This window comes from Theropithecus gelada, chromosome 10 (assembly GCF_003255815.1).
Source record: "Theropithecus gelada isolate Dixy chromosome 10, Tgel_1.0, whole genome shotgun sequence".
NCBI classification, from domain to species: domain Eukaryota; kingdom Metazoa; phylum Chordata; class Mammalia; order Primates; family Cercopithecidae; genus Theropithecus; species Theropithecus gelada.
In genome coordinates, this window is record NC_037678.1 from 20,223,368 (window position 1) to 20,245,578 (window position 22,211).

Consider the following 22,211-nt stretch of genomic DNA (forward strand, 5'->3'; position numbering starts at 1 on the left):
CCTCTCTGGGCATCCTTAGAGGTTCCAATTCATAAGATAGGCTGTACAAGCATATAGGGAAACTGAGGCTCAGAGAAGGAAGGGGACTTGCCTATTGTAGAAAGGATTTCTATATCAGACAGCAGTTGGATCAGATGCTTTCTAAGATCCTGACTGAGTTAACTGAAGGATATGTGAACCTTCTGATTAAAAATAATAATAATTTTATATATATATATATATAGCCTGCAGTGTTTCAGGAGCACATCCTGTGCCTAGAGATACCTACCTGCCGTTAGAGAGCATGTGGTACGCTGAGTGCCAGGTATAGCCAGACCTCCAGTGTCTTCCTTCTCACCATCTCCAGGTAGATTAAACTCCTCTGTTGTTAAAGGAAAGGCCATTCAGATGGCCATATTGCCTCAAAATTTTCCCAATTTAGGATTTAAAAGATCAAAACAGATCTTTCAATTGACATGCACATTTAAAGTAGTAGTGGCTTTTTTGTTTGTTTCTGAGATCTTACCAAGTCAATGGTGTAGCTTAAAATCAGTGGTGTCTTAGAATCCAGGAAATATGGTAGTTTGTTTTGTACTCTTTTGAAATTCCGGTTTGAGGTTTGACACTGGGGGTTTGAAACTGCCAGAGCTGTTAATCTGGCATCAGTTAAAAGAACTCCGAATTTAACATGTTCCTCTGTGTATCTACAGTTGGGAGAATGGGCGTCTCTGAGTCCCTGCAGTTAGATTTTATCAATAAAGCCAGACTGAGGGTTGAGGTATCAAATAGACATATTTAATCACCTATGAGTTCTTTGGAAACTGGTAATCTCAAGTGAAAACCTTGCCCTCTGTAAGCCTCATTTTCTTCGTCTGTGCAGTGGGGATATTGGATCAGCCATTATCTATATCCATAATTGCCAGAACTTCCTGTTGACTCAGTTTGGGCACCCTTCTGACTGGTTAACTAGAAGGCTGTTCCCCTGACTTGTTGCATAAGCAGTGCATTATAGGTGGTGGAAGGTACCATGGCCTGGGAGGTGTGGGCCCTTAGTTTCTGCTCCTGGGATGTTTGGGGGTTGCCCGGAGATACACATCCCTTTGTAAATTACCTGACCCTTTGTAAAGGCGTGGTCCCTGCTTTGCTCTTATCAGGAAAAGCATGGAAAGGAGTAACTCATGTCCTAGTTCTGCCTCTAGGTGGTGAGAGGGGCAGCAGTTCAAGGTGGGGGGTGCCTTGTTTCAGTGCTTTGAGGGGGCCTCCTTTGCCTAGGCTGTAGTCCTTTCTCAGACATTCAGTTCCAAGGCTGCTCTCAGGCCTGGGCAGTTCCCCAGATAAAATGCACTGAAGAAGACCTTCCCTTTTGTGTCTTAGAGGCCTCAGCTCTGCCAGGGCCCCTCCCTCTGCTCTTCCAACCAGTAAAAGTCACAGTAGCATATTTCCTTCCGGCAGAGAGAGGATCAGAGACTCAGGCCTGGGCCAAGCCCCAGCCCCACCGTGTCCTGTTCCTGAGAACCTCCTCTGAGCTGCCTCTGACCCTGTGCTCCTTTCTGAGAGGTCAGGCAGCACTGTATGCTGGCTCTTGGCTGCGACCTGACTTGGATTTGAGTCTGGGTTTTTCCACTGATTTGCTGTTGGACGCGGAGCAAGATACCTTTCCTGGGTATCTTACCTCTCTGAGCCTGTTTCCTCGTCTGTCATTAATATCTTCTTCTGTTAAGAAAGCACAAAAAAGCACCTTGGTGCTGAGGTGTTTCCCCCACATTCAGTGCCCACCAGAACATCAACTCCATGAGGGTCAGGACTTTGTTTTAATCATGGGACGGCATCCCCACAACCCGCCCGGAGACCCTCGCCCTAGAACAGTGCAACACAGTTGTGCTAGCTGCCCGGTCAGAAGATCTACAAATATAAGAAGTGGTATTTGATGGGGCTTTGAAGTGTGTGTAGGATTTCGATGGGTGGAGACAATTTGGGAAACATTCCTGCAAAGGGACTGGCATGAGTAAAGGCTGAGAGGTGGGAAAGGGCCAGGGCATAAATGGGGAAACTCTGAGTAATGAGTTTGGCTGAAGTAAAGAGGTGAGCATGTTATTTCTGTACTCGTTTGACTAGTTTTTGTGTTCAACTCTGCACCTTGTATACCGGCCCTCCGAAGAGGCTTATTGACTAAGGCAGACCCAGGACAGGAATGCTTTGCTTTGGTGCACAGATGCAGACACTCACTCAGCCTCTGCCTCAGAGAGGCACCGTGGCCCCTGGCCACATTAGGGGAGTAGGCACTTGAACCACCTGCTGTGTCTCTAGCTTATGCCTTGAGGCAGTGGGTGGGGAGGTGGCGTGTTCCCTCTCCTCTGCAATAGGACGGTGGTCCGAGGTAGCAGTCCTGAGGGGAACAGCAGGGATGGTAGGCAGGAAGAATGGAGGTCTGACCAGGCTGGCAGCTGGGAACGAAGTCAGGGCCTTTGCTTCCCTTGGCACCTCTCACAGGCCCTGCCCTCTGCTCCACAGGCTGGAGGAAGTCCCCCTGGAGGTGCTGAGGCAGAGGGAGTCCAAGTGGCTGGACATGCTCAACAACTGGGACAAATGGATGGCCAAGAAGCACAAAAAGGTGAGGGGCCTGGCCTCAGGTCTCGGGCTGGGAGTTGGCAGCTTGGGGAGGAGGAGGAAGAGGGAGGAACTTCATCAGCTTAGGAAAGCAGGGGCTTCTCTAACTGCCAGATGCCTTAGGTGTCCTCCAACTGCCAGTGCAAGACAGAAGCTGGCTTGAAGGCAGGGGGAAGGTTGGGCCCTCACACAGTGACTTCAGATTCATGCAGAACGTTGTCCTGGAGCTAAACCTCAAAGCCATTCTTAGCCAACAGCTGTAACACAGCTTTCCTATAGCCTTCCCAGGAGAAGGACTTCAGTGCTGCTTACCAGCTATCAAGGAGGACTTTACAATACTGCCAGTAACTAGCATGTATGGAACGTTTGCTTTGTGCTTGGGATAATTCCTTATAGCATCCTAGTGTGAGGTTAGTAATAGTAGTATCCCCACTTTACTGATGGCCTGGTCATCAAAATTTGAACCCAAGCAGTGTACCTTTAGCACCTTCCCTCTTAACTACCACAGTATGAGGCCTTCTTTACCCTCTAGATTAATTTGATGACCTCCCTCTTGACTCCTGGCCAAAGAAAGAAGAAAGTAACCTCACAGTTTAATAATAGTCTTACAAAAATGAAATCACCCAGTAGTCCTTTTCAAGTTAGGCTATCTTTAGACACTAGCTCAATTGCCCTGTGGGAATGTTCTTGCCCACCACTCTTAAGTGTGTGTGTTGATGTCCTTGGCTGCCCTCGGCATGGTGGTGTTAGTACCTGGCCTAGAGGAGGCCTGTTCCGAGCCTTACAGCTAGGGTCTCTCTGTACAAGTTCCCAAGGCACAGAATGAACCCTATTGCCCGCTCTCATCAGCTGACACTCTGGTCTGGTCCAGGCTGGCACAGCTGGCTGCAAGTCCTCACAGAAAGCTCCGGACCGACCATCAGGTATATAGACTTGGGCCCAGCCCCACTCCTTTCCTCTCTTCACACCTGTGGCTAACTATAGAACTTCTGGGCAAGTCACCTCACCCTCTCAACCTCAGTTTCTTTGGCCAAGTGGGAGTGATAATCCTGTTGTTGTTCCCCACGAAGTGGTGGTAAGTGCTTCGTAGATGGTGTCATAGATGGTGAAGCCCTGTGCTATGAGAAGGGAGGCTCACCCAGACCTGGGCTCTTGCTTGTTGTTCTCTCTCTGTCTGTCTCTCTGTCCGTCTATCTATCTATCTATCTATCTATCTATCTATCTATCTATCTATCATCTATCTAAAACGGGGTCTCACTCTGTCACCCAGGCTGGAGTACAGCAGCATGATCTTGGCTCACTGCAGCCTCAAATTCCTGGAGTTAAGTGATCCTCCCACCTCAGCCTCCCGAGTAGCTGGGACCACAGGCACATGTTACCACACCTGGGGAATTTTTGTAATTTTTGTAGAGATGGGGTTTCACCATGTTGCCCAGGCCGGTCTGGAACTCCTGAGCTCAAGCAATCCATCTGCGTCGGCCTCCCAAAATGCTGGAATTACAGGCATGAGCCACCGCACCCAGCCTATCTCTTTTTTAAAAAAACAATGTTAAGACAGTTATTCCTCAGCTGCTTCCTGCCTGACTCTGGCTCTGTTTCCCTGCCTCATGGTTCCTCTGGCTCTTACTCTGAGCTGTAGCTTGCTCTCCAGCAATCTGTTGTGGTGACTGGTGGTTGGCAGGGACCTTCTGCGTTCTTGAAAATAGGGATTCCAGAGGGGAGCTTTGGGGAGCACCTCTCAGCAGAGTAGCAGCGGGCACTTCCCCTTTTCTTTCCTGGCATTGTGGTTAGAGCCCGAGACCTGCCCCTGCCCCTGCCCAGCTGAGGCCTCCACAGGAAGTGCTTCAATCCACCGTGCCCAGAGGCCTAACCCACTGCTTTTCTCCAGTCCAGAACCATCCACTGGGTGCCTGTCCTGCCACCTCAGCTGTGGCCACACCGGGCCCTGCCCTGGGGGCTCTTCCAGCCTGCCTGTGGAGGCTTGAGTTCTCCCTCTGGTCAGGAAGTCATGACACAGGAAGGGTAATATCTGTTTCAGGAAGTGGGCTCAGACCCAACACTTCTCCTGGACTCATACAAAGTCCTGCTGGGAGGGTGCCTTCCTTTCCGCGACTCCCAGCCATGTCTAGGACAGAATTCTGGTCCTGCAGGGAGGCAGGGCAGGGGCTGGAATGCTGTTGTCCCGCAGGGCCCTGCCCTGGGGTAGGCTTAAGCAGTGGCCCTGCCCTCACAGAGTTCAGCAGGCAAGGGTGTGGCCTCACTCAGCTTTCATCGGAGACCTCCTTTCCCAAGGCCTGGCCTCAGAGAATGGTAATCCTGTGGTTTCTGGGAATACTTTCTCATGCTTTATCCTTATTGGTCCCTACCATCCTCCCTAAGGCAGGCAGGGTAGGGATGACCCCCTCCAGCACCTTTATGCTGAGGAGGCCAGAGTGGGAAAGGCTGGCTGTACTCCCAGCTCTTTGCTCCCCACGAAGTGTTCCAGGGCTCTCCTGGAGGAGGCCAAGTATGATGGGGGCTGTGATGATGTGGGGCTGCCTCTTGCTGAGCTTGGCTCTATGGGAGAGCCTGAAGGGCCTGTGGCTTTGGGCTAAAGCACATCCTTTTGCCAAAGCCTGCCCAAGTTGGCTTCCTTAAGGAGACCCTTGTCCCACAGCTGCAGGAAACTGTTCCTTGAGTCTTGGGCAGTTCCCTTCAGCCCCCTTCCTCTGCCTTCTTTCTAGGCAGTCCCAGAAGCTCTCACTTGGCACCTATGACCAGCCACTGCTACTCTTCCCCCACCACCCTCAGCCTGTCTGCCTGGCTCCTTCCTGGTTCTTGACTCTCTCTGACCCTTGGAAAGTTTTCTCTTGTTTGCACTGGGCACCAGGAAGGCCACGGCTTCTGTGCTCCCTCTTCTGAGAGCTTCCAGGGGGACTGTTGAAGGGGGTTTCTAGGTGAGGGGAAGTTAGGCGTGAGCTGAGGTCCTGAGCTGTGTCAAGCATCCACCTGGGATGGAGGGGCAGAGAGGAAGCCATTACTTACTGAACACAGACAGTGTGTCAGACCCCACACTAAGCACATTTTCCCTCTCGAATGGACTCCTTTGGCAACTCTGCACAGTAGGAGGTATTAGCATTCAGATCTTACAGTTGAGAAGTGGTTGGCTGAAGGTCAGCGCTAGATTCAAACCCAGATCCAGATGTTCTTCTCATGCCCTGAGTGCTCATCCCCAGGTCAGGCTGCTTAGTGCAGGGGTTGAGGGAGTATCATTGGCCATCTCACCCCTCCCCCACGACAGCATTTCACAGGAGTGATGCCCCAGCCTTTGTCCTCACCCACCTCGACAGGTCAGGGCAACCGCCTTCAGAGCATCATTCTGGTCCCAAGCCCAGGAGGAGCCCACTGGTGATGTAGAAAGTACACGGGGCTGGATCCCTCCAGCCTGTGCGGTGCAGCTAGGAGGTAGTAGGGTTTCTGACCGTATGACACATTTACCCCCACTCTGCTTGTGTGATGAAATTTCCCCCACGAATTTTCCCCTACCCTCAATTCCCCATTTGTAAAAGACATGATACTTTTGATAGTTTTCAGATTGAGTTTTGCCCGTGGAAAACTTTTCCTGATAAAAACAACTAGCCGGAATTGAGCACTAGCTCTGGGTCATGAGCTGCCTCAAATAATTCCTCCCTCACTTCTCCCATTCTGCAAGTGGCAGGGAAGACCTGGGCCATTTTAGCAACAGCTGAGATCAGGACTCACACTCAGGCCAGCTGCCTATGCCCCAGGCCAGTGATCTTGGGAGCTCAGGGTCAATGAGAGGAGAGAGGGGATTCTTGACCAATACAAAGAGGGAGCCATTTGAGCAGCTCCCATCTTCCTTCTGAGTTCTGCTGAGATTTCTCCCCTCTAGGCTGGCGGTATCCTACCACATGGCTGCTGAAACCAACATACCTGCATGAAAGTGCCTGGGCAACACCTCTGGGCACATTCTGGTTCATCTCATGAGCTACCTTCCCTGGGGCTGCAGCTGAGCCGCACACAGTGCAATGCCCTCCCAGGCGACAGACCATGGGGTTCACCCAACTTGTAATGGTTCCTTTTTCTTTTTCTTTTCTGAGACAGAGTCTCGCTCTATCTCCCAGGCTGGAGTGCGGTGGCACGATCTCAGCTCACTGCAACCTTCACCTCCTGGATTCAAGCAATTCTCATGCCTCAGCCTCCCAAGTAGCTGGGATTACAGGTGCCAACCACCATGCCTGGCTAATTTTTTGTATTTTTAGTAGAGACAGGGTTTCACCATGTTGGCCAGGCTGGTCTCGAACTCCTGACCTTAAGTGATCTGCCCTCCTAGGCCTCCCCAGAGTGCTGGGATTACAGGCCTGAGCCAGCGTGCCCGCCTGTAGGGTTCCATTTTGATTCAGAAGATAGTTATGAGGGTCTAGAATTCCATGGTAGACCTCAGGAATGCCCGTGTTGTCACCAGGGATGTGGGACTCTGCCATCACCTGGTGTTAGCATATCTAACTGCAGTCACCTCCTCTCCCCACACCTTAGGATCTGCATGGTAGCAACAGTAGGAAAGTCTTCTTTTTTTTTGAGACGGAGTTTTGCTTTTGTCACCTGGCTGGAGTGCAATGGCGTGATCTTGGCTCACTGCAACTCTGCCTCCTGGGTTCAAGCGATTCTCTGCCTTAGCCTTCCAAGTAGCTAGGATTACAGGCGCCCACCACCATGCCCAGCTAATTTTTGTATTTTTAGTAGAGACGGGGTTTTACCATGTTGGCCAGGCTGGTCTCGAACTCCTGACCTCAGGTGATCGGCCCGCCTCGGCCTCCCAAAGTGCTGGGATTACAGGCGTGAGCCACCTTGCCTGGCGAAAGTCCTCTTTTCTCCCCGTTTCTACTCTTGCTGCTGTGTGCACTGAGGGCCCACCACGTACTGGCAAAGGGTCTGGGCTGGGGGAGCTGCCTGGGTGGCTGCATGGGCTCAGCTGTCCTTTTGATTTTCAGATTCGTCTGCGGTGCCAAAAGGGCATCCCGCCTTCTCTGCGGGGCCGTGCTTGGCAGTACCTGTCAGGAGGCAAAGTGAAGTTACAGCAGAACCCTGGAAAGTTTGATGTAAGTTTCCCTTCCTTTGTCCTGCCCTCCCTTCCGCATCTCTGGGCGTCCTCTCCATGGCAGCGATCCTCCATGTGCTCACCTGAACCTCACAGGATGAGCAGTCCACAAAACCTCCAGTCATGTGCCAAACTGCCCAGGCCCCAGCAGGCCAGACTGGCCCAGTCCTGGGTACCTATGTCTCCTGGAGGCTCTGTACAACTGAGGCTCCAGCCCTGAGCAGCCCTCAGTGGAATGGCCAGATTTGCTACCCCCTATTCCAGCTCTTTCTCTTGATGACCACTTAGGTTTTGCTTTCCTGGGCTCAGTAGGCTACATCCCTGCTCTTGGTGATCAGGAGGGGACACTCAGACCATTTCCCTGACTGCCTTGGGCCCTGTGCTCTGGGCCTTTGGGGGCTTGACCAGCAGGACCACAGGTCCTTCGATGCCTCCTGGCCTCCCATCCTCTACTTTCTCCTGCCTTGTCCAAGCCTGGCCAGCACAACCCACCTGTGTGTCTTTTGGGGTCATCAGCCCTGGATGTAGCAGAGCCAAACCCAAGGGGGCTGAAGGGAACTGCCCAAGTATCTCAAGGGGTCAGATGCCACTCAGTGGCCAGAGAGGGTGTCCTCTGTTGTCATCCCTCTCCTGTCCCGATATCCCTCCTGCTGCTCCCTGCCCCATGGCGGGCCAGAGTAAAATACCTCCCCATTCAGAGCTGGGCAGCTCCTCCAGCCTGCTCCCCTAGGGAATTATGGGGAAGCAGTTGGATTCCCTGGGGTTGCCCTGGCTTACCTGCCAGATGTGGCCCCAGGCATCAGGGTTTCTCACAGGCCCTTGGGACTGGTGACAGGCAGACAGTGAGACAGAGAAGAGCTGCCCACCACCAGCTTTTTGTTGACATATCTCATGTTTCTTCAGTGAACACTCCTGTCCTGCCGAATCTTTTCCTTGAGATGACTGGGCAGGAGCAGGGCAAGGTAGCCTAGAGTTCCTGCTGTTGACCTAGAGAGGGTGAGAGCTTTTTGCTGGCAACACGTGGACTTGCAGGGGCAGGGAAGCTGGTAGAGTGTCTGGCTGGGATAGGTCTGAATCTGGCTGATTGGATTATTCCCCAGAGTACCAATACCAGGTCCCACTGGAGCAGCCTCTCGACTCCAGAGTCTTCCTCCTAGTGGCTACATCTCTCCCATTTCTAGGGGATGCATCCTGGGCAAAGCGGGAGGCTCAGGGGTGGGAGCCCCAGTCCAAGTCTATGGTTAATAATGTCAGGCTGCCAGAGCCAGGCATGAGAGCCAAGAGCGTGGGCAGCCTGGCCAGCCTCCTGGCTGTGTGGTTCAGCAAGTGTGAGCATGTGTGCAGCAGAATGCAGAGCTGTGTGCATGTGCGTGCAGAGCTGTGCTTCCGGAGAAGAATCAGCCACCCCCAGGGGGTCTGGAAGGTTGCTCGTGTGAGGAGGTGGATTTGCAGAGAAGGCCTTCTTGATGCACCGAAGCTGGGTGATGGGTTCCTGCACAGTCCTGGGGGCTGGAAGAATGGTTGGTGAGCACACCTGGAAGGACTTTGCCTGTGGTGGCCCAGAGGAAGCATGAGGAGCTTCCCCTGGTTGCTGTGGGTCCTATGCCGAGGCAGGGCACAGTGGCAGTCTGTGATGGCAGCATACACCTGTTTCTGTGCTCTCTCCCCACAGGGCCCTCCATTCAATACCCAGTCCAGGTGGCCCATCCCAACCTCAGCATTCAGGGCAGGCTCTGCAGGCCCTGGTGGCTCCTTCTTCTCCTGCATGTGCTATTTCTTCCTCCTTCCTTGGGCAGGCAGGACCTCCCTGTCCTTTTTTACCTGGTTTTCTTCTCTGTCTTCACCTTCTGATGGCGCCAGTACCCCTCAGGCTGGTGGAGGCTACAGGCCCTGTGACTGTGGTACCTGCTTGTCTGCCGATGCCCTTTCTATCTGCAGCTACCCCCTTTTCCTTTCTCACCAACCATGTGTGGCCAAGTGCCTTAGGCTGCTGAGGTACCAGATGAACACATCCTAGGAACTGACTTTTGGGGTTTTCGGGTTTCTACCTCATGGGAACTGCTAGGAGAATTTGTGGGGCCCTCTTCCCCTTTCTGACAAAAGCAAACCTGCACTGCGCTCAGACAGTACCTAGAGGTGCACAGTACAGACCCCCATCACAAGTGTGTTTGCGGCTCCAGAGGCACGCATCCACCTCTCTGCTATGTGGCTGCTCTAGGGCTCTGTGGAGGTCCCAGCCCCTCCCTGTCCCCTCCAGCCCTGAACACTCTGTCAGCCGCTCCTCTCAGTCCTTACTCTCTAGTCAAGTTCCTGGCACCCTAGGTTCTTGAGCTTAGTGCTAGGACACTCCCACTGAGGGCCAGAGAGGGAAAGGGGCTTGTATGAAGTCACCTGCTCTTCAGGGCAGGGCCTGGGTCTGTGCCCACTGGGTATGTTTGCCGAGGACCTGGCCTCCCTCCTGAGGGCCTTCCCTGATGCTGCCCCTGCCCTGCAGGCAACTTGTACTTAAACCAACACCCCCATGAAAGTGCCTGGGCCACGCCTTTGAGGACATTCTGGTTCCTCTGGTGAATACTCTGCTTCCCTGCTCAGCCCTCTGGGCTTCTTCCTTATTTATTTTTTCATTCTTTCTTAAAAATTGAGGTATGAATTTACCTACAGTAAAATGCATAGGTCTTGAATGTGCATGCAGTTCAGTGAGTTTTGATAAATAATACACATTCATGTAACCAACATGCAAATCAAGGTAGAGAACATTTCAAATGACCAAGAAAAGGTTTTCCTTTTTGTAATGGTTTTGTTGTTTTGTAAAGGTGCACATACTGAAATGTTCACAGAGGTTCAAAGAAAAGAGTAAAACTTTGTTGAAACCTCGGCACCCAGAGAAGTATCTGAGGTTAAGGTTTGACAGATGTCATGTCCTTCCAAAAAGAGCTCTGTGCAGATCTCACACACACTTCACTTCCTGGATAGGTGACGCCACCTGCACAGGGAGGCACGTAGCTGAGGAGCTGGGATGGATGGCTCTGAGTCAGACCTGGCTTCCAGTCCCAGCTCCACCATTTTTCTAGCCATGAGGCCTTGACACTCAGTTTTCTCATCTGTGAACAGGGTATAATGATAGGTCCTATCTTTGGAGGCTGAGGAGAAGGATCAGTGAGGTCCACAGGTACCCTGTGCCCAGCTTAGCACCTGGCTCAGAGAAGTGGGAACAGCTGGTAGCTATTGCTCAGAGAAGCAGCCTTCTGTCTTAAGGATGTGACATAATGTATCTAACTGACTCCTGAATGAAATGTCTAGAGGTCCTTCTAGCCACAGCTGGAATGGACACTCTTGCCCGCATCGGTCTTCCTAGAGCCAGGTTTAAGGTTTCCAGGGCTCTTCCCTCCTTGCCCCTTTGTCCCTGCCCAGGCATCCTTACCTGAGCTTCTCTTCCTGTCCTCGGGAAGGTCCAGTCTGTGATGGGCTTGGGTGGGCACTGCCCCTGGTGGAGGCCTCCCTCCCCTAATCCCTGGGCAGCCATGTCCTGGCAGCAATGCCCACTTCCATCCTCCCCAGCCCCTAATATGTGCCCTTGCTTCTAGGAGCTGGACATGTCCCCTGGGGACCCCAAGTGGCTGGACGTGATTGAGCGTGACCTGCACCGGCAGTTCCCATTCCATGAGATGTTTGTGTCCCGGGGGGGCCACGGGTGAGCAGGCTGGGCCTTGTGAGGTGGGAGGTGGCTCTAGGCCCTGTCTCTAAGGGGTCTGAGGAGGTACAGTGAGTTCAGGGCCTCAGAAGCTGGGTGCCCCCAACTCCACTCTTAGCATTTCCCTTTTTTTGGTTTGAGTCTGATGTGTGTTCTCAGCATCTCCTCTTACCTCTAGGGGGGGGCTTTCCTCATTGACTCCAGAGTGTTAGAGCTTGCCTGGCCTGGCCCTCTTTGGGAAACAGGTTTTGTTGGGGAGAAAGAGGGATAGAGAGAGTTGGGTGAGTGGAAGGTATGCAGGGGAGAGACAGAGCAGGCAAGGGGACCAAGACAGACGCAGGGACAAAGCTGGCCTGGCCAAGAGGCCATAGCTGCTGAGTGAGGGGCCTCTACTTCCAGCCCTGACACAGCCTTACATCCTGCCCTGGCCCTGCTCCCTGTTTTCTCTTTGAGCCTCTGCCCTCCCCTGTCATGGGGGAGACCTTCCCCACCTCCTTCCTCTGGGCACATGAGAGTCCACGTGCTGCAGTAGGAGACTGATCCCTTGGTGACCACAAGCAGATCACCTCCCCTCTCAAGGGAGATGCAGATTCTGAGGCAGGCTGGTCCAGTGGGGCACAGGTAAAGGCTGTGGGTAGCAGAGTCACCCCGGTCATCACTGCTCTGCCTGGCCTCTCCACAGCCAGCAGGACCTATTCCGTGTGCTGAAGGCCTACACGCTGTACCGGCCCGAGGAGGGCTACTGCCAGGCCCAGGCTCCCATTGCCGCCGTCTTGCTCATGCACATGCCTGCTGAGGTACCACCAGGCCCTGGGCAGGCAGAGGGGTGGGTGGGGAACCCCCAATGGCAAGGCCTCACGTCTCTCTCGCCCACAGCAAGCCTTCTGGTGCCTGGTACAGATCTGTGAGAAGTACCTGCCCGGCTACTACAGCGAGAAACTGGTGAGTGGTTGCCTGGCCTGGGACCTGCCCCAGGCTGGACACCCTCTGTGGCCCCTCCAGGCCCTTCTCTCATAGTAACTCCTGCCCAGGTTAAAAACTGCCCGGCCTTCTGTTGACTTCAGGCTGAAGTCCCAAGGCCTGCCAGGGTTAAGTCTCTTGGACTGCGATGTTATCCCTTCTACACTGACTTTCATCTCAGCTTCTAGCTGCTCTGGCTGGCCACTTGGCAGGATTGAAGTTCTTCCAGGGCACCAAATTCCTCCCTCCCTTGGCCTTGGCCTAGGCTAAAATCTGCCTGGAAGCTCTCATCCCGGTGCTGTCCCCTAAAAACTTCTCTTTTGCTTCAGCTTTTAGCCCTCAGGGAGCTTTCTTGACCCAGACAGACGAGGCCCTCCAGCACATGCTCGAGAGCAGTCCTGCCCCAGCCTTGTTAGAGGCACTCAGCCCCTCCCCTCCCCAGCCTCTTTTGCTCATGTGCCCTTCTTGGGATAAGCTCCTCCGGGGGACCAGCTGGCTCTGGTTTGCTCATCATTGTATCCTAGCACCTGGCAAAGGCAGACACCCTGCAGGCGGAACTTGCCTGAGCCTGCTGGGTGCTGGGTGCTAGGGTGTAGTCCCTGCCTTGGCTCCTGCAACCCACGGTCATGGTCCCATGGCCTCGATGTCTCCCCAGGAAGCGATCCAGCTGGACGGGGAGATCCTCTTCTCGCTGTTGCAGAAGGTGTCGCCGGTGGCCCACAAGCACCTCAGCCGTCAGAAGATCGACCCGCTCCTCTATATGACAGAGTGGTTCATGTGCGCCTTCTCCCGAACCTTGCCCTGGAGCTCTGTGCTACGCGTCTGGGACATGTTCTTCTGCGAAGGTACTGGGCTGGGCTTGGGGGGAGCACTCCTGTTCCCAGCAGCCTCTCTTTGCAGAGAAACCCCCAAAAGGCTCCTTGTACTTAACTGCCCATCCCCCATGCAGGAGTTAAGATCATCTTCCGGGTAGGGCTGGTGCTGCTGAAGCACGCGCTGGGCTCCCCCGAGAAGGTCAAAGCCTGCCAGGGCCAGTATGAGACCATCGAGCGACTGCGGAGCCTCAGCCCCAAGATCATGCAGGAGGCCTTCCTGGTCCAGGAGGTACAGCCCGTGCCTGCCCCTTACCACGGGGAGGGAAGAAGACAGGTGGGGGTCCTTTGAAGGAGGTCCCTCTAACCCTCAGCCCCTGAGGGTAGGTCACCTATGCCAGGACCATTGCTAGGCGGCCCAGAACATGTGGGCGGACCTCATCCTTCTGTCTGGTGAGGAGCATGGGACACAGAGAGGCCTGGCTCTGCAGGGCCTTCTGGATCCGAGCCGCTTGGGAATAAAGAGTGCTGACCCACGGCCCCCTCTTCCTCCCTGGTACCCCACTCACAGCCTTAGCTCTTATTTCCCTTTCTTCTTTCTTTATGGATACTTGTCTCTCAGGGGCAATTAGATGGAACATGCGTGGCCAGCTTTTACACATGAGGAAATGGAGGCTTACAGAGGCAGAATCACTAAGCAACTCCCCTTAAAGTCACCCACCCAGGTGGAGCTGGAATTTGAGCCTAAGCAGCCAGGCTGCCCTGGGCAGTGGTGGAGGACAGGTTGGCAGAGAGCAGGTTTTTGTCTGTCTGGGTCTTACCCCTTCAGCCCCATAGTCAGGCAGGTGGACTCGTGAAGCTGTGGGCAGCTTTCTCCTCTGAGGCGGTGAGTCTCAAGTGTCCAGCTCACCTAGCATTCAGCACTGGGGCTTGTGACTACAGCTTGGGACTAGACCCTCATCCTTCCTGAGGTCAGTGTTTAGTGGCCAGGGCTGGGGGATGCTGAGAAAGACTGGGGGCCCAGGCTGGGAGGCAGAAGGGGAAGGTCCTTCTTCTTGGCGCCCACTTGCCTGTGTCACTGCCCCGGCAGGTGGTGGAGTTGCCTGTGACAGAGCGCCAGATTGAGCGCGAACACCTCATCCAGCTGCGGCGCTGGCAGGAGACCCGGGGTGAGCTGCAGTGCTGCTCCCCGCCCAGGCTGCATGGTGCCAAGGCCATCTTGGACGCAGAACCCGGTCCCTGGCCTGCCCTACAACCTTCACCGTCCATCCGCCTGCCCCCAGATGTCCCCCTCCCTGGCTCCAAAGCCAAGCCCAAGCCACCCAAGCAGGCCCAGAAGGAGCAGCGGAAGCAGACGAAGGCGAGAGGGCAGCTGGAGAAGCCCCCAGCTCCAAATCAAGCCATGGTGGTGGCCGCTGCAGGAGATGCATGTCCCCCACAGCATGTGCCCCCGAAGGACTCAGGCCCCCAGGACTCAGCCCCTCAGGATTCGGCTCCCCAGGTCTCAGCCCACCACTGCTCCCAGGAGAGCCTGACATCCCAAGAGAGTGAGGACACCTATTTGTAACCCTGGCAGCTCAGGCCTCCAGGGCGGGGTCTCCACATACCTACACGGTTCATGAACTGACATTCCACGGCCTGCCCACCCTCTGAGGGCCAAGCCGCCTGGCCACTGGGCTGGAGTCTGGCTGGTCCAACACAGATTCTGCCTGAGCCTCCTTATTTATTTTCTTTACAGTGGCACTCGGGCTGGCCCAGCCAGGGCAGGCAGAAGCTAGGGCCTGGGGGTGGGGCCTCCTTCAGCCCCCTCCTCCTGGGGGGATGCTCCCCAGGGTTAGGGTGCTGGTGTGAGGGGAAAGGGTGGGGTGTTCTTTGTGTAAAATAGAAACATGGTTTTGTACAGAAATAAACAGCCTTGTGTAGACAGCTCGTATACCACCTTGGTCACCTTGGTGCTCAGCATCTCTTCTCTGCCCTACAGAGCCCCTCCTCCTGGGCTCCAGCCCAGCACCAGAGTCTCTCTGAGAGGTACCTTTACCAGAGCACATGCCAAGTCCCTGGCCAGCCCCCATTCTTAACCCCCATTTTCACTCACCCGATCCCCACTGCCTTATGTCTACCTTCTGCCACAGATAAGGGACACTAGGGCTGGAGCTCAGTGCTGGGCAGAGTAGGGCGTGCTCCCTAGGCCTCATCCTCACCTACCACCAAGGGGGCAGGGACTCCTAAGGAGGAGGTTTCAGGGTCTTCCTCCTTCAAGGCCTGGCCTGGATGCTACCTCAGGCTCCAGTAAGTTTCTGAGAGCTCATTCTGGGCTGGGGTCAGGGATGGGGCCCAGGGTGGAGCACCATAAATGTCCTTACAGGCTCAGCCCTCAGGGAGAGGGGCGAAGTGTGGGTCTTTGATAAAATGCCACCTTCAATTTACTGAACACTTGCCAAGTGCCAGGCTGAACTGGTCAAGTAGGCTTGATTAGCCCCATTTTACAGATGAGGAAACATGAGCTGAGCGGGAAAGGAACCACCCAGCCTCAGCCAGATTTGCACCAAGAGCCCCTCACTCAGCTTCCTCTCCTGACCAGGGCTGCAGGAGACCTGACTCTGCCCTTGAGGGCCCAGGCAGGCACTGCGGTCACAACCTAATGACTGGTGAGGGCAAGGACAGGGTGTCCCTGGGAGAGGCCCCCCTTCTGCTGAGGAAGCAGCTTTTCCAGTCAAACAATAGCGCTGTTCCTGGCAGATGACCAAGCTGGGCCAGGCCAGGCCAGAACGGGAGGGGGCAGGAGAGGGAGGAGCAGAGCCTCCCTGGGAGCTTTCAGGCTTCGCCTGGGCCGGGAACATCCTGTCCTGGTGCAGCTGGGGATACTGAGGCCTAGGGAGGTGAAGGGTCTCAAGAGACTATCAGGGTAGGCCACCCCACTTCCTGCCTCCTTCCCCTCAGCCCTGTGGTTTCCCACTCTATCTGCACCTGCCATTGATGAGATGGGCTCAGCCTTTGAGAGGCTCCTCCTTCCCCTAGTCCTCCAGGGGATAGGCCAGGATGTGGTGGCTACACAGTGTCCCACAGGAATGTGTCAAGCCTGAGAGTCCAGGGAGGAGGCTTAGCTTGGCTTCCATCTGCCTGTGGTGGGGGCTCCAGAGCAGGCAGAGGGCCTGCTCAGGCCTGCTGGGTCCCAATCAGGCCTGAGGCCTGCTTTAATCTACTTGGTTCAAAGCCTCACATCTGAGGCCTCAGGGTGCTCCGGGCAGACAAGGGTCCCCTGGAGCATTATCGGCCCTGCATGGAGCCAACATGGACATGCTGATGCCTGCTCAGCCTTGGGGTCTTCTTAGACCTGTGGGGGCCTGATAAGATCTGGGGTGTCTGCCAGTGCTGGGGGCCTCCTTGAACCTGAAGCAAGTTTAGATGTGCACAGGCCAGTTAATGGCTGCAGGCTTTGGGGCTCAAGTTTCAGGCTTGAGGTCTGAGTACTCACTGAACCTCAGCTGCATGGGCCTCCCCCACCAAAGTTTGAGCACTGGGCATCACTGGCTCAAGCACTTTTGGGTTTTGTTTGTATCGAGGGACCTCAAGTCTTAGGCCTTGGCCACCTCCAGCCCCCTAACCCAAAGTATGTCGCTCAGGCAGAGGTGGCTAGAATTCTATCTCTGTGTGTCCCTGGCGGGGTGCCTTCTATTTTGAAAGTTGGATGAGAGGAACAAGTGGGGCTACCAGGCCAGGTTTCAACTTGTCAGCCCCCTCGCAAGCGGGGAAGGGTAGGTATCAATCGCAATCTTGTGCTGGCGGCCCTGCCCCCTGCAGCCACCACAGGCAGGAGCGGGAAAGGTGCCCGGTGGACGGCGCTGCAAAGCCGACCTATGCCTCTCATCGCTCCAGGGGTTTGGGGCAGCGTTCTGGTCCCAGCCGAGCTCCAGTTCGTTTCGTGGTCATTCTGTCTTAAGGACCTCAATCATAAAACCCACGTGTGTGCCAGAAGGACAGAAACGTCCCCTAGCCTCCTGGATGCTCCCACCCGCGGCGCAGCTGGCGTTCCGCGGGAAGGGCGGAGCCCAGGGAGGGGGCGCGTCATGGGCGGGACCTGGAGGAGTCAGACGGGGTGGGGTCTATCCCCCAGCCAGTGCTAAAAAAGGCGGAGGCGTTCGGGCGGGGCGGTCTCGGTGCGCTGGAAAGCGGTTCTGGTATTAGGAGGAGGCGTGACCACCCAATAGGCTTCTCTTCCCGCGGGGCGTGGCCGTCAAAGAGCTGGACGCCGCGCCTGGCTGGGCGGGTCAGCCGCGTAGCGGACGGCGTGGACTCGGCCGCGCAGCGGCTCCTTTAAGGCTCGGGCACCACCCCCGCCGCCCCGCCTCCCGCGCGGCCTGGGTCTAGTTTGCGGTGGGGTCGGGTCCGCGCTAGCCGCGATGGAGCTGCACATCCTAGAACACCGGGTGCGGGTGCTGAGCGTCGCCCGTCCGGGTCTCTGGCTCTACACCCACCCGCTCATCAAGCTGCTCTTCCTGCCCCACCGCAGCCGGTGCGCGCCCGGGTTCGGGAGCGCAGATGGGGGCTGGGGGCTCTGCTGTCGCTCCGGGCCAGGGTCGGAGGATTAGGATCGCCGTAAGGCAGGCAGGCAGGCGGGCGGGAGCGGGTGGGGAGGGCTCTCCCGCTCCGGCCGCCATCCGGCCTGGGGGACCACAGCCTATCCGGCCCCGTGAGGCCCCCTCCGAGGGGCAAAGCGCAAACAGCCTGGGATGCGCAATGCTTAACTCAGTGGTGTCAAATGTGGGCATTCCTACCTGATCACTCCGGGGAGCTCCTTCCAGGACACCTCCCTTCAGGTCAGAGGGGCTGGACTAGGGGGTCCAAGGTCCGACGCCCCTAAGGCTGTCGCCGCGGGTGTGAACCTCTCCTCCCTCCAGGAGTGGAGGGGTGGAAGGCTCCTGGAGAGGTCGGGAGGCCGGAAAGTAGCCCCCAACCCCAGAGATGGGCCTAACATCCCATTGCCCTGGAAATTAAAGGCCGAGGGGGCAGGAAGGCGCCGGCCCGGGGTCGCGGGGGTGTCTGGGGCAGATAGAGAGACATCCACTCGCAATCCCCAGTTCTCCACACCAAACTGAAGATGCTCCCCACTCCCAACCAGGTGCAAGTTCTTCAGCCTGACGGAGACCCCTGAGGATTACACACTTATGGTGGATGAGGAGGGCTTTAAAGGTGGGGGCTGGTCTGGGGAATGGGAGTACGGGAGGGGCTTGTCGCGCTCCCCTTCTGTAGGGTTCTCACCAGTTGCTGGGATCCATCCCACGAGCTTAAGCCTTAAAAGCAGATATGTCAGGGTTCGAATCCTACTCCACCACTCCTTGGCTGTGTGCCCTTGAGCAAATCACTTCCCCTCTCTGAGCTGTTTTCTCTTATGTAAAATGGGTATAGTTCTGGTTCTGATAAACAGGGTCCCATGAGGGCTTTATAAACTCAAAACCACTGAAGGGCACTCAGCAGTCTTAGGCCTGCAGGAGGGCCTCTGTTATGATTCCAGGCAAGTGCTGCTGTTAGAAGTCCCTGGGTATGATTTCCTCCTGGTCTTATCTCCCTGGTTTGGGTCACCTCCTCCCCTGCTGGTCTGGGAACTCCAGGAGTCCGAGGGAAGGAATGCAGGAGTAGGCAGCCATCTCAGGGGAGGGTCCTGGAGGCCTCCTGGCTGTGCTGGGGTGAATAGCAGCCACCCAGGCCCTGGCCCCTGCTCAGGACTGGACGCCAGCCTGGGCCCTCCCTGGGCCCTGGAGCTGACGCCTAGCTCCTCCTTCTGCTGCTGGCCCGGCCCATCCTCACAGGCTTGGAGTCTCAGGCGAGCTAGCTGGAGCTTGGCCTGTCCCCCTGCTCCACTGCAGGCCTTAGTTTCCCTGTTTTTACTTCAGGGAAGTCTGGGTCTGCAAAAGGGGAAAAGGCAGTCCCCCAGCCAACCTGATCTGCGAATGCCCCCTGGTGGTGCCCTGTGGTATAAAGCTTCTGCTAACCCACGGAAGACACGGTAGTGAGGTACATATTGTCGTCCCATTTTACAGATGAGGAAACTGAGACTCAAATCATCTGCCCCAGGTCACAAGACAAATTAACAAAGCTGGGATTTGAACCCAGGTCTGTCTGAATCTGAACCTCTGATCTTAAGTGGGAAGTTTCAATGCCACCAGGCCAGCACTTGAAGCCTTTCTCAGTCTTTGCACACATAGGGACTTCAGGAGCAGAACTGGGGGGAGACAGCCCCAGCTTGCAGACCTGCCCTTACCTTGATGGAGCCCAAGGCACAGAGAGGGAAACTGAGGCTCAGAGAGGGGCAGGGGCCAGCCTTGCAAACCCTGACCTGACATGTCCCCTGCCCACAGAGCTGCCCCCATCTGAGTTTCTGCAAGTAGCTGAGGCCACATGGCTGGTGCTGAACGTGTCGTCTCACAGCGGTGCGGCAGTGCAGGCTGCTGGGGTTACCAAGATCGCCCGCTCGGTCATCGCGCCACTGGCCGAGCACCACGTGTCTGTGCTGATGCTGTCCACTTACCAGACGGACTTCATCCTGGTGAGTTTCCTGCTGGTGCTGATGCAGAGCAGGGTGGATATAGGTACCTGGGAGCCCATGTGATGTGCCATCTGCTGTGGCCCAGGTGCGGGAGCAGGACCTGTCCGTGGTGATCCACACGCTGGCCCAGGAGTTCGACATTTACCGCGAGGTGGGCGGAGAGCCTGTGCCTGTGACGAGGGATGATTCCAGCAATGGCTTTCCCCGCACGCAGCATGGTGAGGGCCGCCCTCTGACACCTGGACTTGGGCAGGGCCTCCTTTTCCCACTGGATCCCTTCCCTTGTAGGCCGCAATGGGGCAGGAGGACCCTGGCCAGTTCCTGGATAACAAGACCCGCCCCTGGCCCACGCCTCTCCCTGGCTGGCCACCAGGGGGCGCCCCAGCCCACGGTCACCTTTTCACCTGCTGCTGTCCTCCAGCAGGGCTCAGCCCCACGGTGCATCCCATCCAGAGCCCACAGAACCGCTTCTGTGTCCTCACACTGGACCCTGAGACGCTTCCAGCCATCGCCACCACCCTCATAGATGTCCTCTTCTACTCGCACAGGTGGACCTTGGAACTTCATCTTTGTCCTCACGCCACTGTTCCCTACACTCTGTCCCCCCACCTTCCACCCATCCATCAGTTTTGCAACTCTCCCTTGTCCTCTCTTGGGATTCCTGGCAGCCCATGACACTCACTTGTGCTTCAATGATGTTCGGGGAAGGTTCTTGCCCCAAAGCTGGATCTCTTTCCAGTGGTGTCCTCTGAGCTGTGCCCTGGTCTGGCCCTCTAACCGTGGGGTCCTTTGTTTTTGGCACAGGCTGGGTTCATTGTCCTCCCCTATCCCCACCCACACCTTCCAGAGGGCTGGACCCTTGGGCGGGTAGCAGAGACAGCAGAGCCTGCCCAGGCCACCATGCCAGCTCCTCCCCAGGGTTCTGGAGGCTGATCGGGGTCCTCCAGCAGGGGCAGTAGGCTGGGTGCCTGGCAGAACCCCTAAACCTCCCATCCCTCCCCAGCACCCCCAAGGAGGCAGCCTCTAGCAGTCCTGAACCCAGCTCCATCACGTTCTTTGCCTTCTCCCTCATCGAGGGTTATATCTCCATTGTCATGGATGCTGAAACACAGAAAAAGTAGGTGACCCCTGACCCTGGGTGGGCCCCAGGCCCCAGCCAGTCCAGGCAGGGAGGAGGTGGGGCATCAGACTTTGAGGTCAGCAGGTGTACCTGTCCCAGAGCTCATGGTCAGGCAGGGGTGGATGGGGGTGCCCTGCCCATCACCCATCTCCCTCCCCAGGTTCCCCAGTGACCTGCTGCTGACCAGCTCCTCAGGGGAGCTGTGGAGGATGGTGCGCATCGGCGGACAGCCCCTGGGCTTTGGTGAGGGCCGTTCCCGGTGTTGGGGGGTTGGGGAGTGTCTGGGGAGCAACCGGCATGTGCCACATGTGCCCCTCCTCCACCACCCTTAGATGAATGTGGCATCGTGGCGCAGATTGCGGGTCCCCTGGCAGCCGCTGACATCTCTGCCTACTACATCAGCACCTTCAACTTCGACCACGCCCTGGTGAGCACCATGGGCTGGGGCTGGGGGAGCTCCTGAGGGGAGAGTGAGGCCCAGAAATGTGGGCGGCCGAAGGTAGTCTCAGCTGGGCCAGGAAGTCAGGGGTGGCCTTGGTCAGCTTCTGCCTTGACCCTTCCCTCCTGCCCACCTGCCCTCAGGTGCCCGAGGACGGTATCGGCAGCGTCATCGAGGTCCTCCAGCGGCGGCAGGAAGGCCTGGCTTCCTGAGTCCCATGGGGAACAGAGCAGCCACCCTGCTCTCCCCTCGACCCAGGCTTCCAAAGACTTCTCTAAAGCTATTTCCTTAAGCTCCGGAATGAGCCCCCTGTTCTGCTGGGGACCCTCGTTCTGCTCTCTGTATGTAAGCTGCGTGCGGGCACCGGCTTTTACGCAGACACCTGTGTGCACTCGCAGGTGGAGTGGGCAGGTGCTAGCCTGACTGCGTGTCTGCCCACACAGGGGAACACGGTGCTCGGGGCTTAAGCCCCCAACCCATCACTCCCTGCGCGGCCTCGGCGTTTGCACAGTCCCTGCCTGAGGCCCGAGCCACCCCCCTCAGCCTTCCTGGGCCAGCTGTCCCCCAGACAGGGCCCTGACCTCTGTTCTGCCTCTGGTGGGGTTGCCTTCCCTGGCCAGGTGAGTCCTGACAGTGCCTCCCCCTCTGGGGCCGCCGAGAAAAGCATTTTGACAATCTCTCTCTCTTCTGTTTTTATTGACTTGTTAATAAAGGACTTTGTAGTGACTGGGTTGGGCTACGGTCCTTGGGGGTCCCCTGGGTCTGAGTCTTAGCCATGGCTCCACCTCATGGTCCCCTCTATCCGAGGTCTTGGTCTCTCTCTGTGTAGCTGGCTGGGGGCCGGGCTCACCTGGCTTCGCCTCATTCAACTCTCACCACAGCTCAGTAAACTATCACCATTTTCCAGACGAGGAACCGAAGCTTTGAGAGGTGACATGACTTAGCCAAAGTCACATGATTC

The 22,211-nt window shown here is 56.2% G+C and overlaps 2 protein-coding genes across 4 annotated transcripts in view; both read left to right on the forward strand.

Annotated features, from left to right (window-relative positions):
- TBC1D10A (TBC1 domain family member 10A) overlaps positions 1-15,071 on the forward strand; it is a 34,683-nt gene extending 19,612 nt beyond the window's left edge. Inside the window, exons 1-9 of one of the 3 annotated variants that reach the window (XM_025399173.1) lie at positions 1,477-1,536; positions 2,491-2,590; positions 7,578-7,685; positions 11,269-11,375; positions 12,058-12,172; positions 12,252-12,317; positions 12,991-13,180; positions 13,285-13,439; positions 14,238-15,071. In XM_025399173.1, the coding sequence (XP_025254958.1) occupies positions 2,546-2,590; positions 7,578-7,685; positions 11,269-11,375; positions 12,058-12,172; positions 12,252-12,317; positions 12,991-13,180; positions 13,285-13,439; positions 14,238-14,714 (1,263 nt within the window). In that variant the 5' untranslated portion in view covers positions 1,477-1,536; positions 2,491-2,545 and the 3' untranslated portion in view covers positions 14,715-15,071. Of the gene's footprint in view, positions 1-1,476; positions 1,537-2,469; positions 2,591-7,577; positions 7,686-11,268; positions 11,376-12,057; positions 12,173-12,251; positions 12,318-12,990; positions 13,181-13,284; positions 13,440-14,237 lie in introns of those variants that run through there. The other 2 variants (XM_025399171.1, XM_025399172.1) reach the window with 2 other exon arrangements.
- Positions 15,072-17,408: 2,337 nt separating this feature from the next.
- Positions 17,409-21,977, forward strand: CASTOR1 (cytosolic arginine sensor for mTORC1 subunit 1). The gene is made up of 9 exons (XM_025399174.1): positions 17,409-17,660; positions 18,267-18,337; positions 19,504-19,691; positions 19,777-19,909; positions 20,116-20,239; positions 20,695-20,808; positions 20,972-21,054; positions 21,144-21,238; positions 21,394-21,977. The coding sequence occupies exons 1-9, from the start codon at positions 17,548-17,550 to the stop codon at positions 21,460-21,462; spliced, it is 990 nt and encodes a 329-aa protein (XP_025254959.1). The 5' UTR covers positions 17,409-17,547; the 3' UTR covers positions 21,463-21,977.
- Positions 21,978-22,211: the final 234 nt, after the last annotated feature.